Here is a 14347-nt window from a genome sequence, read left to right as displayed (position 1 = left end):
TTGTCCAGTCATCTGTCGACGAGCACTTGAGTTGCTTCCACATCTTTCAGCCTTATTTTTAAAATACTTTTCTGCACCTATATCTCTTTCTTTTCTTCTAGGACTTCAGTTACCCATATGTTAAACCTTTTGGTATTGTTCCACAGGTCCTTGAAGCTCTGTTCATTTTCAGAAATTTTTTAAAGTTTTTTCTTTCAGTTCTTCAGAGTGCCCAGTATTTTATTGATTTGTCTTCAGGTCATTTACTCTTTCCTCAGCCATCTCTATTCCAATCTTGAGTCCATCCAGTAAATTTTTTATTTCAGATATTATATTTTTCAGGTATAAAATTTCCATTTGATTCTTTTTTATAGTTTCTTTGTCTTGCTGAGAACTTCTTTCTTTCCGTTCATTTCAAATGTATTTACCTTTATCTCATGGAACATCGTTATAATAGGTACTTTAAAATCTCTGTCTGAAAACTAACACCTGGGTCATCTTGATGTTGCTATCTGTTGATTGTCTTTTCCTTTGAGAATTGGTCACATTTTCCTGTTTTTTGTGTGTGTCAAGTAATTTTGCATTATACCCTGGACATCTATCCTGATATTGTTATTAGACTCTGGTCCTATTGGTTGATATTCTCTGGAGAATGTTGAGTGTTGATGTTTTTATCTTAGTAGGCAACTACCTTTAGATAACGCAAGTACTTTCTCATCTTATGTGGGTAGTGGTTCCACCGTTAGTTCAATTTTTGAGACTTGTGGGTCTATCCGATGTATGTGTTGCTCAGGGGTTAGTCTGGGACTTGGGCAGTGGTTTATATCATAGTTCAGTTCTCAAAGCCTTTTCTGTGCCATTTGGGGTCTTCCCTGTTCATGCAGAGCTCAGGAGTGGGTCTAGGGCTTGTGGCAACTCACATGTAGAATTAAGAGATCCCCTTCATCAGCTCATCCTCTCCAGTATTTCTTCCACACTCATTGGCCCTCAAAGTCCCCTTTTCCCAGCCCTGTGGCCAGAAACATGAGGTTTCTCTAGGAGTTTGAGCTTCCCACACCACAGTTACAATAATTCAAAACCACGAGAGAAAAGAGAAGAGGAAAACAAAAACAGGAAACAACCCTGCATGGGTTGTTTCTTCAAGTTTGACCCCTCTCCACAGTCCACTTGCTTTTGTTTACTTTTTCAAGGCCTCGGTGGCTGTTTTGTATTTTGTCTAGAGTTTTTAATTCTAATCAGTGAGAGAGAGGGGGCCTATTGTGGGTTTACTCCAACTTAGCCAGCACTTGCAGTTTATGCAGGTTTTTTACCCTTTTGACAATACTTAAAACTTTGGCAGCAGCACAGGAAGTTTAGTCTTCCAACTTCTGCCAGCTTTGCTGAAGTAAAATGTCATGTTGGATGCAACTTCATATGATTCAGGAAAACGGGTATAAGTGGGGGCATTGTGTATAGAGAGAGAAAAAGAGACATACAGACAGTGATAAATAGATGTGGCAAGACATTAACAGTTGGTGAATCTTGGTGAAGGGTATATGGGTGCTCATTTACTCTTTCAACTGTCTTGTAAGTTTAGAAAGTTTTATAATAAAAAGTTGATGGGAAACTCTGATCTTAATAAATTCTATAATCTTAGTCTTAGTCACCCTGATCTGATCCTCAGATCAACCAAATGGTGCTCTTCGGAGTATTTTTAATTGGTCAAACTTGGACATTTAAAGGGAGAGCTAAATCATTTTAGCCAAAGCTTTCTCTGATGTCAAGGTGGCTTTCTTTTTCCTGAGATAAGAAACACTTTTTTGGGCTGTTTCTATATATTTCTTCCCCCAGCCTACTCCTCCTTTGTTTGTTTTAACAAATTGGAAATTTTGAGTCTGGTAAGTAGTGTTCATCTCACCAAAAGTTAACCATCCGTTCTTGCTTTAGGCAATTCCAAGCTCGGGTGTCTCGGCAAACTCTGTTGGCGCTTGAGAAAGAAGAAGAGGAGGAAGTTTTTGGATCTTCTGTACCACAACGAAGCACACTGGCTGAACTAAAAAGCAAAGGGAAAAAGACAGCAAGAGCTCCCATCAGCCGTGTAGGTGGTGCTCTCAAGGGTAAGTTTATTAAGTGTCATTATGGGAGGCTCTTAGTCTCAGGTGGTAGGCAAATTATATAAGGAGATAATATATACATATACATGTGGACACTGTCCAAGTTTTCTGAGTACTAGGTAGCAAAAAGAAGGCCATTTAAGGAGAGCTGAGATCATAGTGTGCAGTAAAATCAAAACATGTCAGCAATTTTGAGTCTTAATTAAGAAAAACCTAATATATAGGAAGCATCAAGAGTTTCTGAGTTTGCCTTGTTAGTTGAAAGAAGATACGCAATAATGAGCAAGTATTGTCAAAGTGAGGCTTACATGTAGCAAAGCCTCAAACAATGTATTAACGTGGTCTTCAGCTTCTTGGAGTCAGAAAGCAGCCTCTCTTTGTACACCTAAAGGTGATCAACAATAAGTTTTTTTTAATTCACTATTTTTTAGGGAAACTTTAGGTTCACAGCAAAATTGAGTGGAGGGTACAGAGAGCAATAAGCTTTTGTTAACTAAATTTATAGCAGTTAGACATGTAGACGAGATTTTTTTTAAATCTCTTATCTCTTTCCTGGTATCAACTTATCAATATTCCTTGGAGATCCTAGAATTAGGGTATAGGGACTGTATATGTAGTCCTAAGGAATATGTCATCCAGATCATGATGAAGCTTGATTTTAATAAGCAGCCCCACAACAGAAAACACCCCTAATAAATGGGCTAATTTATCTTCTCTAGATTCAGCACATTTCAGCTGATTTCCACTGAGAGAAAATTTTAAACTGAAAAATGAAGATTTAGGTTAGGTTAGTCTCTGATATAACTAGGCAATGTTAGAATGTTAACTGAAGGAAGATGTGGAATTTTGGGGGGAGGTATCTGAATAAAAGATTGGAGGTGAGGGAAAAGAGGGAGAGTATAAATAACAAACACAGAATGGATTAAAAAGTTATTAATTTGATCCATTAAGATTTTTAAAAAATTATTTAAAAAATCTCTTTGTGGTAAAATTGACCGTTCTTTTTCACCATTCACAAAAGTAAACTCAAAATGGATCAAAGACCTAAAGATTAGACCTGAAACAATAAGTCTTCCAGAAGAGAATATAGGCAGTACACTCTTTGACATCAGTTTCAAAAGAATCTTTTCGGACACCGTAACTCCTCAGATGAGGGAAACAATAGAAAGAATAAACAAATGGGACTTCAGCAGACTAAAGAGCTTCTTTAAGGCAAGGGAAAACAGGATTGAAATAAAAAAACAACCCACTAGTTGGGAAAAAATATTTACAAGTTGTATATCTGACAAAGGGTTAATCTCCATAATATGTAAAGAACTCACACAGCTCAACAACAAAAAATCAAACAACCCGATTGAAAAATGGGCAGGAGACATGAACAGACATTTCTCCAGAGAAGATATACAGATGGTCAATAGACACATGAAAAGATGCTCTTCATCACTAATCATCAGAGAAATGCAAATCAACTACACTAAGATATCACCTTACACCTGTTAGAATGGCAAAAATATCCAAAACAAAAAGTGACAAATGTTTGAGAGGTTATGGAGAAAAAGGAACCCTTATGCACTGTTGGTGGGAATGCACACTGGTGCAGCCACTATGGAAAACAGTATGGAAATTTCTCAAAAAATTAAAAATAGAGGGGCTGGCCCCGTGGCCGAGTGGTTAAGTCTGTGCGCTCCACTGCAGGCAGCCCAGTGTTTCGTTGGTTCGAACCCTGGGCACGGACATGGCACTGCTCATCAAACTACGCTGAGGCAGCGTCCCACATGCTGCAACTAGAAGGACCCACAACGAGGAATATGCAACTATGTACTGGGGGGCTTTGGGGAGAAAAAGGAAAAAATAAAATCTTTAAAAAAATAAAAAATAGATTAAAAAAAATTTTTTTAAAAATTAAAAATAGAAATACCTTATGACCCAGCCATCTCCCTACTGGGTATCTATCCAAAGAACTTGAAATCAGCAATTCCAAAAGTCCCATGTACCCCTATGTTCATCATAGCATTATTTACAATAGCCAAGACATGGAAGCAACCTAAGTGCCCATCAAATGATGATTAGATAAAGAAGATGTGGTATATATATATACAATGGAATACTACTCAGCCATAAAAAAGGATAAAATCGTCTCATTCACAACAACATGGATGGACCTTGGGGGTATTATATTAAGTGAAATAAGCCAGATAGAGAAAGACAAACTCTGTATGACTCCACTACTAGGTGGAAGTTAAACATATAGACAAAGAGAACTGATTGGTGGTTACCAGGGGAAAGGGGGGCTGGGGAGAGGGCACAAAGGGTGAAGTGGTGTACCTACAACATGGCTAACAATAACGTACAACTGAAATTTCACAAGGTTGTAAACTATCATAATCTTAATAAAAAGTTTAAAAAAAAATATCTCTTTGTGGTAATAGAAGTAATCTCCTAGATTTGGGGATGAATTAGGTATACCTTATCTAGCATCTAAGTTGATAATTAAAGATTTTACATGAAGTTTTAATATTTTTCTCCTAGCTTCAAACCAGAACAGAGGACTCCAAAATCCAGTCCCTCAACAGATGCAGAGTAATTCTAGAATTACTGTTTTTGATGAAAATGCTGATGAGGCTTCTAGAGCAGAGTTGTCTAAGCCTGCAGTCCAGCCATGGATAGCACCCCCTGTGTCCAGGGCCAAAGAAAATGAACTGCAACCAGGCCCTTGGAACACAGGCGGGCCTTTGGAATACAGGGTAAGAACTCTTAGATCCAGTGTATATGCCAACATAACAAAGACTTCAGATGTAGAGTAGAGGAATATTTTTAGCATCTCTTTTAATTCCTCTTGAATAATTAGGCATGGTCTGCATATGTTGTATCATAATGTAAAACTATGCTGATTTGTTTTATTCTTCATCACCAGCCTCGTGGCAATACAGCTTCTGTGACAGCTGTACCCTCTTTGCTTCCCAGTTTTACTCCATATGTGGAAGAGACTGCACAACAGCCAATTATGTGAGTTTGACTTCCAAATATTTTAAAATAGGAATTATTAAGAGTGGGCAGGGGCACCTATCCTAGTTCTCAAAGGCATTTTCTTCTTTATTGGGGCTGAAAGTAACCAGACAAAGTTTTTTTGTTTCCTTTATGTCTATAGTCCTTTGAGTATGTTAGGGCTAAAAGACCATTTGGTAATATTTTTATTAAGGAATAAACTTAATAGGTTTATGTTTACATTGCTGTAGTCAAAGATACTCACCAATTTAAGTGAGATGTTCTACCTTTGTTATTGACAGTAATTAGAAATTGTGCTAGTTTTTCTTCTTATCCTGCTCCTTCCTTCTGGATGTCTTTTTATTTTTCTTCCTAACCCTTAGCATTTCTGTTTATAAGAAAAAGTATGACCGATGATTAGGTAATGAGGCTGTCTGAGGATTAGTCTAATACATAACATTGCAGAGTTCTAATACTGGGTCATATTCTGTGCCCTAGAGCAAGAATTTCCTCATAACTCATCTATAACGCCTCACTATGTACTGGTACTATAGGAATGCAAACATAGATAAGATTTAGAGGAAAAATTCTGTCTGGTAGGAGCTCATCACAAGGGAGGCTATTAGGAAAGTCATATGAACCTTTACGAAGGATTACCTGAAGAATTGAAAACACCCATTTATGGATGTTTAATTTTTCTAATGTTTCAAATCACTTATAGAAACAATTATGTCAAAATGACTATGGTATAGAAAACGGTGGGGCCAGCCCCATGGCCGAGTGGTTAAGTTCATGTGCTCCACTTTGGTAGCACAGGGTTTTGCGATTTGGATCCTGGGTACAGACATGGGCATCAGGCCATGGTGGGGCGGCCTCCCACCTAGCACAGCCAGAGGCACTCATAACTAGAGTATACAACTATGTACTGGGGGGCTTTGGGGAGGAGAAGAAGAAGAAGCAAGAAAAAAAAGGAAGATTGGCAACAGATGGTAGCTCAGGTGCCAATCTTTAAAAAAGAAAAATGTTGAACTGTATTTTTATTTAAACTGTTTTTCATGACTGTCTTGTTTGACTGACCCCTCTGCACTTTTTTTCTTTAGTTTGTGTTTTTCTTAATGATGTGTTCCAGAGGCTTTTCAAAGATTAAGAAAATCAGCTAAATGTAATAGGAGTTGCACATATTTTCCTCTACTTTTTCACTTGTATTTTGACCTTGCATAATAGTAACCATTATAAATACATTTTTAATTCTTAAACAAATTTAACAATCTTCTTTATGGTTTCTGTGTCTCCATCATTCTTTCCCAGGATTACTGCAACCTAACTAATCTTCCTACCTCTAGTTTTACTCATCCCCATTCATTCTCTGTGCTGTCACAGGTCTACACTGCAAATCTGAACATGTCATTTTCCTGACCAGAATTCCTTGCTAGCTCCCCATAACCTTGGAGATGAAATCCAAACTCTTTAACATTAATTATAAGACTGTTCATGGTTTGGCCTCTGCTAACATCTCCAGTTTTCTCCCCCACATGTGGTCGTACTAGACTGTTTGCAAGTTCCTGAACTTGTCTAGAATAGCCACGCTTTGAACATTTGGGTTGTTTCTGCATTTTGGGCTATTATGAATAATGCTTCTATGGACATTTGTGTATACCCTTTTATGTGGAAGTATGTTTTCATTTCTTTGGGGTATATAGCTAGGAGGGGAATTGCTGAGTCGTATAGTAACTCTATATTTTAACATTTTGAGGAGCTGTTAAACTATTTTCCAAAGAGGCTGCACATTGCTGTAATGAATGAGGGTTCCAGTTTCTCCACATCCTTACCAACACTTGTTATTATCTGGTTGTTTGGTTATTGCCATTCTAGTGGGTATGAAGTGGTATCTTATGGTTTTGATTTGCATTTCCCTAATGATTAATGATGTTGAGCATCTCTTCATGGGTTTATTGGCTCTTTGTTTATCTTCTTTGGAGAAATGCCAGGTCAAATCCTTTGCCTGTTTTTCAGTTGGATTATTTGTATTTTTACTGTTGAGTTTGTAAGAGTTTATGTATTCTGGATACAAGTCTCTTATCAGATATATGATTTGCAAATATTTTCTCCCATTCTGTGAGTTGTCTTTTCACTTTCTAGATGATATCTTTTGAAGCCCGAAAGTTTTTTTTTATTTTGATGAAGTGAAATTTTTCTGTTTTTTTCTTTTGTCTCGTGCTTTGGGTGTTGTATCTAAGCAGGCTTTGCCTAACCAAACATAAAGATTTACTCCTATGTTTTCTTCCAAGAGTTTTATAGTTTTAACTCTTACATTCAGGTCTGTGATCCATTCTTAGCTAATGTTTGTGTAGGGTATAAATAAGGAGTCCAACTTCATTCTTCTGCAAGTGGATATCCAGTTGTCCCAGCACCATTTGTTGAAGAAACTTCTTTCCCCATTGAATGGTCTTGTCACCCTTGTTGAAAATCAATTGACCATAATGTATGGGTTTGTTTCTGGGCTCTTAATTCTATTCCATTGATCTCTGTGTCTATCATTATGCCAATACCACACAGTCTTGATTACTGTAAATTTGTAGTAACTTTTGAAATCTAGAAGTGTGAGTCCTCCAACTTTGTTCTTCTTTTTAAAGATGTTTTGACCATTCTGGTCCTCTTGCAAATCCATATGAATTTTAGAATCAGCTTGTCAATTTCTGCAAAAGAGCCAACTGTGATTTTGATACAAAATGTGTTGAATCTGTAGATCAATTTAATGACTGTTGCTGTCCTAACAATATTAAATCTGATCCATGAACGTGGGATATCTTTCCTTTTATTTATGTCTTCTTTCATTTCTTTCAACAATGTTTCATAATTTTCAGAACACAAGTTTTGTACTCTTTTTAAAAAGTAGACTTTATTTTTTAGGGCAAAAGAATTATGCAGAAGGTACAGAGAGTTCCCATATAGTTCCTCCTCCACACCCTGCACGCAGTTTTCTCTATTATTAGCATCTTTCATTAGTGTGGCACATTTGTTTTAATTGAACCAACATTGATACATTATTATTAACTAAAGTTCATAGTTTACATTAGGGTTCACTCTAATGTGTTTTACAGCCTGTGAATTTTGGCAAATGAATAATGTCATGTATCCATCATTACAATATTATACAGAATAGTTTCACTGCCCTAAAAATTCCCTTTATTCCACCTATTCGTCCATCCATCTCCCAAATCTCTGGCCACCACTGATCTTTATACTGTCTTCATACTTTTACCTTTTCCAGAAAGTTGTGAAGTTGGAACCACACAATATGTAGCCTTTTTAGACTGGCTTCTTTCACTTAGGAATATCCATTTAAGATTCCTCCATGTCTTTTTGTGACTTAATAGCTCATTTCTTTTTAGTTCTGAATGGTATGCTGTTGTATGGCTCTTTACCTGTTTATCTATTAGAGGACATCTTGATTGCTTCCAAGTTTTGACAATTATGAATTAGGTTGCTATAAACATTTGTGTGAAAGTTTTTGTGTGGACATGTTTTCAACTCATTTGGCTGGATTATATTGTAAGACTAAGTTTAGCTTTATAAGAAAGTGCCAAACTCTCTTCCAAAGTGGCTGTACCATTTTGCATTACCACCAGCAATGGATGAAAGTTCCTGTTGCTCCACATCCTTATCAGCATTTCATGTTGTCAGTATATTAGATTTCAGCCTTTCTAATAGATGTGTAGTGGTATCTCGTTGTTTTGATTTGCAATTCGTTAATGACATATGATGTTGAGCATCTTTTCATATGCTTTTTGCCATCTGTATATCTTAGATAAGATGTCTGTTCACACTTTTAAAAAAATTTATTCTGAAGTGTTTTATTCTTCTTGATGCTATTATAAATAGAATTATTTTCTTAATTTCATTTCCAGATTGTTCATTGCATGTATATAAAATACGTATTGATCTTGTATCCTGTTTCTTTGATGAATTCATTTATTAGTTCTAATAGTTTTTTTAGTGGATTCTTAGGCTTTCCTGTATATATATATATAAAATCATGTCATCTGCAAATAGAGCTAGTTTTACTTCTTCCTTTCGCATCTGGATGCCTTTCCTTTCTTTTTCTTGCCTGATTGCCCTGGCTAGAACTTCCAGTACAGTGTTGAATAAAAGTGACAAGAATGGACATCCTTGTCTTGTTCCTGATCTTAGGGGGGAAGCATTCAGTCTTTCATCATTAAGTATGATGTTTGTGTGGGTTTTTTGTAGATGTCCTTTATCAGGTTGAGCAAGTTGAGGAAGCCTTTTAAGCAGGTAGATGCTTGGACCCTACCATTAAAAGTTCTAATGCAGTGGATCTGGGGTAAGGACCAGGTGTCTTTAGTTGTAAAAAGGTACATAAGAAAATAAAAGGTATATCAGTGATTCTGATTGATAGCCGGGTTTGAGAACATCTGCCCTATCCTGATTGAGGTACTTTATGCTTCATTCTTTTCAAACCTACATTACCACTCATTCCTCTCCCTCAGCTGAGAATCTTGAACTTCACATCATCAATTCTCTAAGTGCATTATTCCTAACTAATTCTTTTGGGTGCTAAACAGTGGAAAATGGTCTGTATTACATAGGTTAATTTTCTTTCATACACTGGGTTTGATTAAGATATAATATTAAGATTTATTTTCACCTATAAGGAATATAAGTTATTTGATGACTCTAACTTATGGCTAATTTTCTTATTGCAACAGAGTAGTACTTAGACCACAATTATTGATGACCCATGTAAATTATTTTTAGCCTTTTTTCTCAATTGTATTTGCTTTTTTTTTGGTGCGGAAGATTGGCCCTGAGCTAATATCTGTTGCCAATCTTCTTTTTTTTTTTCTCCCCAAAGCCCCAATACATAGTTGTATATCCTAGTTGTAAGTCATCCAAGTTCTTCTGTGTGGGATGCTGCCACAGCATGGCTTGATGAGTGGTATGTAGGCCCATGCCCAGGATTTGAACCGGCAAATCCCAGGCTGCCAAAGAGGAATGTGCAAACTTAACCACTTGGCCACAGGCTGGCCGCTGCTTTTGTTTTTTTAAATTGATCATGTGTAGTCTTGCTACTGACATTGTCCTTGTGTTTTGTCAAAACATGTAAGAAATAAGTCATTTGACATGCATGATGAATAATAATTACTTTGCTTCTTTTAGGACACCATGTAAAATTGAACCCAGTATAAACCACATTCTAAGCACAAGAAAACCTGGAAAGGAAGAAGGCGATCTCCTGCAAAGAGTTCAGAGCCATCAGCAAGAGTCTGAGGAGAAGAAAGAGAAGATGATGTATTGTAAGGAGAAGATTTATGCAGGAGTGGGGGAGTTCTCCTTTGAAGAAATTCGGGCTGAAGTTTTCCGAAAGAAGTTAAAAGAGCAAAGGGAAGGTATGTGTATTGATCTAGTTCAAGTTTATAAAAATAACTTGGTTGTAGGAAGATTGAGCTGATATATTAAGTCTGAGGAAAATTGCCCCATTGTTTGTACCTTTATGTGATGCTTCTATGGTTACTCTGTTTAAGCTGAACTCCCATTGCTGCTTTCCATGAAACCCCTGGGAGAGAAAACTAAGCAACTAAGTCTGTGTTCAACAGTAAAGGAAGAGAAGAAGCTCTGAACTGTAGGAACAATTCATAGTCCCCAGCGTGACGGGCAGACAGCTGTGATCCCTGCCATGCATACACGTACATGCCCTGCTTCCCCATTAAGTACTTTTTCTAATATTGCCTCAAATATTTCACCTTTTCATACTCTGCCTCAAATTTTTCCCAGGGCTTATTTAGATTAATATATTCAGTTACTTAGATGATAGTTATTTTTATTGTTCCTTAAAGGCATTCTTATTTCTAAATTAAGGGAAGCTTTACTATAAATTGAGGAAATGGGAATTTTGAGAAAATGGGAAGCAATTCTGATTCTGTTGTCTGGAGTCCCTGAGGGCAAGAGGTAATGCAGAATGGGCTGAAAAGTAGGGAAGTATAGCATTTGGAGCTTAAGGTGTTAGAAGATGAGGGAAGAGTACAGGAAAGGTGATGAGGGAGGGTCCAAAAATAAATTTCATCCTTTTAGACATTTGACTAGGTTCTATACCAAGAAAGAAGTGTTTCTTTTTACAGAAATATCCAGAGTAACCCACTATTGTAGCTCAGCTCACTTAACAGGATATGCCATTTATAGGGCTAGCTGGGAAACTTAACTATCACTTATAATTTATTTGAGCAAAAATCATTTCGGAGTTCCAGGTGACAAGTTAGAAGCAAACTTCTTTGAACCAGATATTAGTAAGTTTGGAAGTGCCTTCGTTTGTTAAATCAACTGCTGCCTTCCAAGACTGACAAAAGTTCTCTGGGCTCAAATTATGTATTGAAAAATGGAATCTATGTGTCTGGGGTGGAGAGGAAGAATGGTTGGAAAGCAAGGAGCTAGTTGAGTAAGACTTCTTAAAAATGGCAACCACCCAATAAAGAAGTAGGCTAGGAGGATAGCCAAATATGAGCTGGGAAAGGAACTAGGTACTTCAATAAAAACTACTGTTTCCTTAAGGGGAAGATCTAGCTTATACTAAATTTGTAGAAGTAAAATGAAAGTACATTTTATTCTCTGCTAGCCAAAGAAGGATCTATGCAAGGTTTGGGTGGGATTCGAGTAGATAAAAAGCAGTATTGACCTCTGAAGATTCTTAATACTCATTTTCTAAGCTGGTCTCTGAATCTAGTTCATGAACTTATAATTTCCCCACTAAATGTAGTTTGTACTCTTATAAATCCTCACGCCTATAATAAAGTAGTTTCCTGTTACTATTGAAAACTGGCTTCAGAGACCGTTGCTGACTACTTAGTCTCAGGTAGGAGTACAAGAAATGAGGAAGACACAGGCAGGGCCTAGAGACAAGGTCATTGTTCTTTCCTCCCATTGCTACTTCCAATCTGTTTTTCTCTTCCTTCAAAAATTCTAGCTTCTTTCAGATTCGTGTCCTCCAACTTTTTTCTACCTCTTGAGCCTCCTTAGTATTCTTACTTCCGACTTTTTAGTCACTCCTCATCATTCATTAATTGACTAAGCACCTGGCTCAATATCCCCTACACCATCCAGTGCTATGACTTCTCAGTTTCGTGACCACCACACCTCCTGTGATCTCTTCTTCAACCCTACTCACCACCTCTTCCTGTGGTCTTACTGTTGACCTATTACCTAATAACTTTTGAAGGTCCTATTCTTTGACCACCACCTTCTCTTCTAGCTAACTTACTTTAGGACTCTACTCCTGGAATTCTTTAGCCTCATTGAGATCACTAGTCTATCCCTACCAATTTTACTTTTTTATTATTCATTACCATCCTTATGTCCTGACTTCGTTTCTTTCCAGCTTGGAGTCCATGATTTGTTGTTATAATCACTCCCCTGCAAATCCTCTAACCCCTTTATCCGTCTATCTCCATATTGTGTTCACCTGGCAAAACCTCCACCCTAGCTAAATCCCGCCAACTGCTAACACATCTGTACCCAAGTAGTTTAAATGTAGCTGGAGAAAAATGCAACTGTATGTACTGGTCTCACTTTAATTCATGACCACAAATCTCAAATGGGCATTCACCAGTGCCTAGCAGTCTTACTACAGCTTCCTGGTATGTGAATTTCTTCTTTCTGCTAAACAGCTGATTTAATTTTCTTTTACATTTTCAAATCTTCTACATCCCTGCCCCTCCTCAGCTATGATCTCGCTTCATACTTCATTGAGAAAATAGGAGTACAATGATAACTCCCTTTTCTTCCACCAACATATCTGCAATCTATACATATACACTCTAACATTCTTTCTGTTAAAGTTAACATTTTTCTGTTCCTATCAATGGGGTGGCCCTTTTTTCTTTCCCCTCCAGCATTTTCCCTTTTTACTAAACCATTCTTACCATCATACAAATATACTCTAATGTCTTCATTCTTTAGAAAAAAAGGTCCTCCATTATCCTCACATTCTTCTCCAGCTACTATTCTGTTTCTCTACTCTCCTTCACAGCAAAATTTCCTGGCAATTGTAATCTTCTTCACTGCCTATTATTTCCTCAAGCATCCCTTCTATTCCATTAAAGCAGCTCTGATCTTGGTCAGCAGAAAACTCCTTCAACGGCCGTTTCTTTTTTGTTTGTTTGTTTTGTTTTTTTTATTGAGTTATTGATAGGTTACAATCTTGTGAAATTTCAGTTGTACATTAATGTTTGTCAGTCGTGTTGTAGGTTCACCACTTCACCCTTTGTGCCCACCCCCCACCCCACCTTTCCCCTGGTATCCACTGAACTGTTCTTAGTCCATAATTTTAAATTCCTCATATGAGTGGAGTCATACACAGATTGTCCTTCTCTCGCTGGCTTATTTCACTTAACATAATTCTCTCAAGGTCCATCCATGTTATTGCAAATGGAATGATTTTGTTCTGTTTTGCAGCTGAGTAGTATTCCATTGTATATATGTACCACATCTTCTTTATCCATTCATCTGTTGCTGGACACTTAGGTTGCTTCCACGTCTTGGCTATTGTAAACAGTGCTGCAATAAACATTGGGGTGCATAGGACTTTCGGGATTGCTGACTTCAAGCTCTTTGGATAAATACCCAGTAGTGGGATGGCTGGATCGTATGGTAGTTCTATTTTTAATTTTTTGAGGAATCTCCGTACTGTTTTCCATAGTGGCTGCACCAGTTTGCATTCCCACCAGCAGTGTATGAGGGTTCCTTTTTCTCCGCAACCTCTCCAACATTTGTTGCTATTAGTTTTAGATATTTTGTCATTCTAATGGGTGTAAGGTGATATCTTAGTGTAGTTTTGATTTGCATTTCCCTGATGATCAGCGATGATGAGCATCTTTTCATGTGCCTATTGGCCATCAGTATATCTTCTTTGGAGAAATGTCTGTTCATGTCTCCAGCCCATTTTTTGATTGGGTTGTTTGATGTTTTGTGGTTGAGTTGCGAGAGTTCTTTATATATTATATATTTGTCAGATATATGACTTGCAAATATTTTTTCCCAGTTAGTGGGTTGGTTTTTTGTTTCAATCTTGTTTTCATTTGCCTTGAAGAAGCTCTTTAATCTGATGAAGTCCCATTTGTTTATTCTTTCTATTGTTTCCCTTCTCTGAGAAGGCATGGTGTCCGAAAAGATCCTTTTAATACTGATGTCAAAGAGTGTACTGCCTACGTTTTCTTCCAGACGCCTTATGGTTTCAGGTCTCACCTTTAGGTCTTTGATCCATTTTGAGTTTATTTTGGTGA

The 14347-nt window shown here is 37.2% G+C and overlaps 1 protein-coding gene across 1 annotated transcript in view; it reads left to right on the top strand.

Moving 5' to 3' along the window:
- BUB1B (BUB1 mitotic checkpoint serine/threonine kinase B) overlaps nt 1–14347 on the top strand; it is a 51149-nt gene that overhangs the window by 16997 nt on the left and 19805 nt on the right. The window contains exons 6-9 of the mRNA XM_003363524.5: nt 1906–2075; nt 4602–4816; nt 4987–5078; nt 10236–10465. Coding sequence (XP_003363572.1) covers nt 1906–2075; nt 4602–4816; nt 4987–5078; nt 10236–10465 — 707 coding nt within the window. The remainder of the gene's footprint in view (nt 1–1905; nt 2076–4601; nt 4817–4986; nt 5079–10235; nt 10466–14347) is intronic.

The sequence above is a fragment of the Equus caballus genome, chromosome 1 (genome assembly GCF_041296265.1).
Source record: "Equus caballus isolate H_3958 breed thoroughbred chromosome 1, TB-T2T, whole genome shotgun sequence".
Classification (NCBI taxonomy): domain Eukaryota; kingdom Metazoa; phylum Chordata; class Mammalia; order Perissodactyla; family Equidae; genus Equus; species Equus caballus.
Note: the sequence above shows the minus strand (reverse complement) of the source record. Positions and strands in the feature narration are given on the sequence as shown.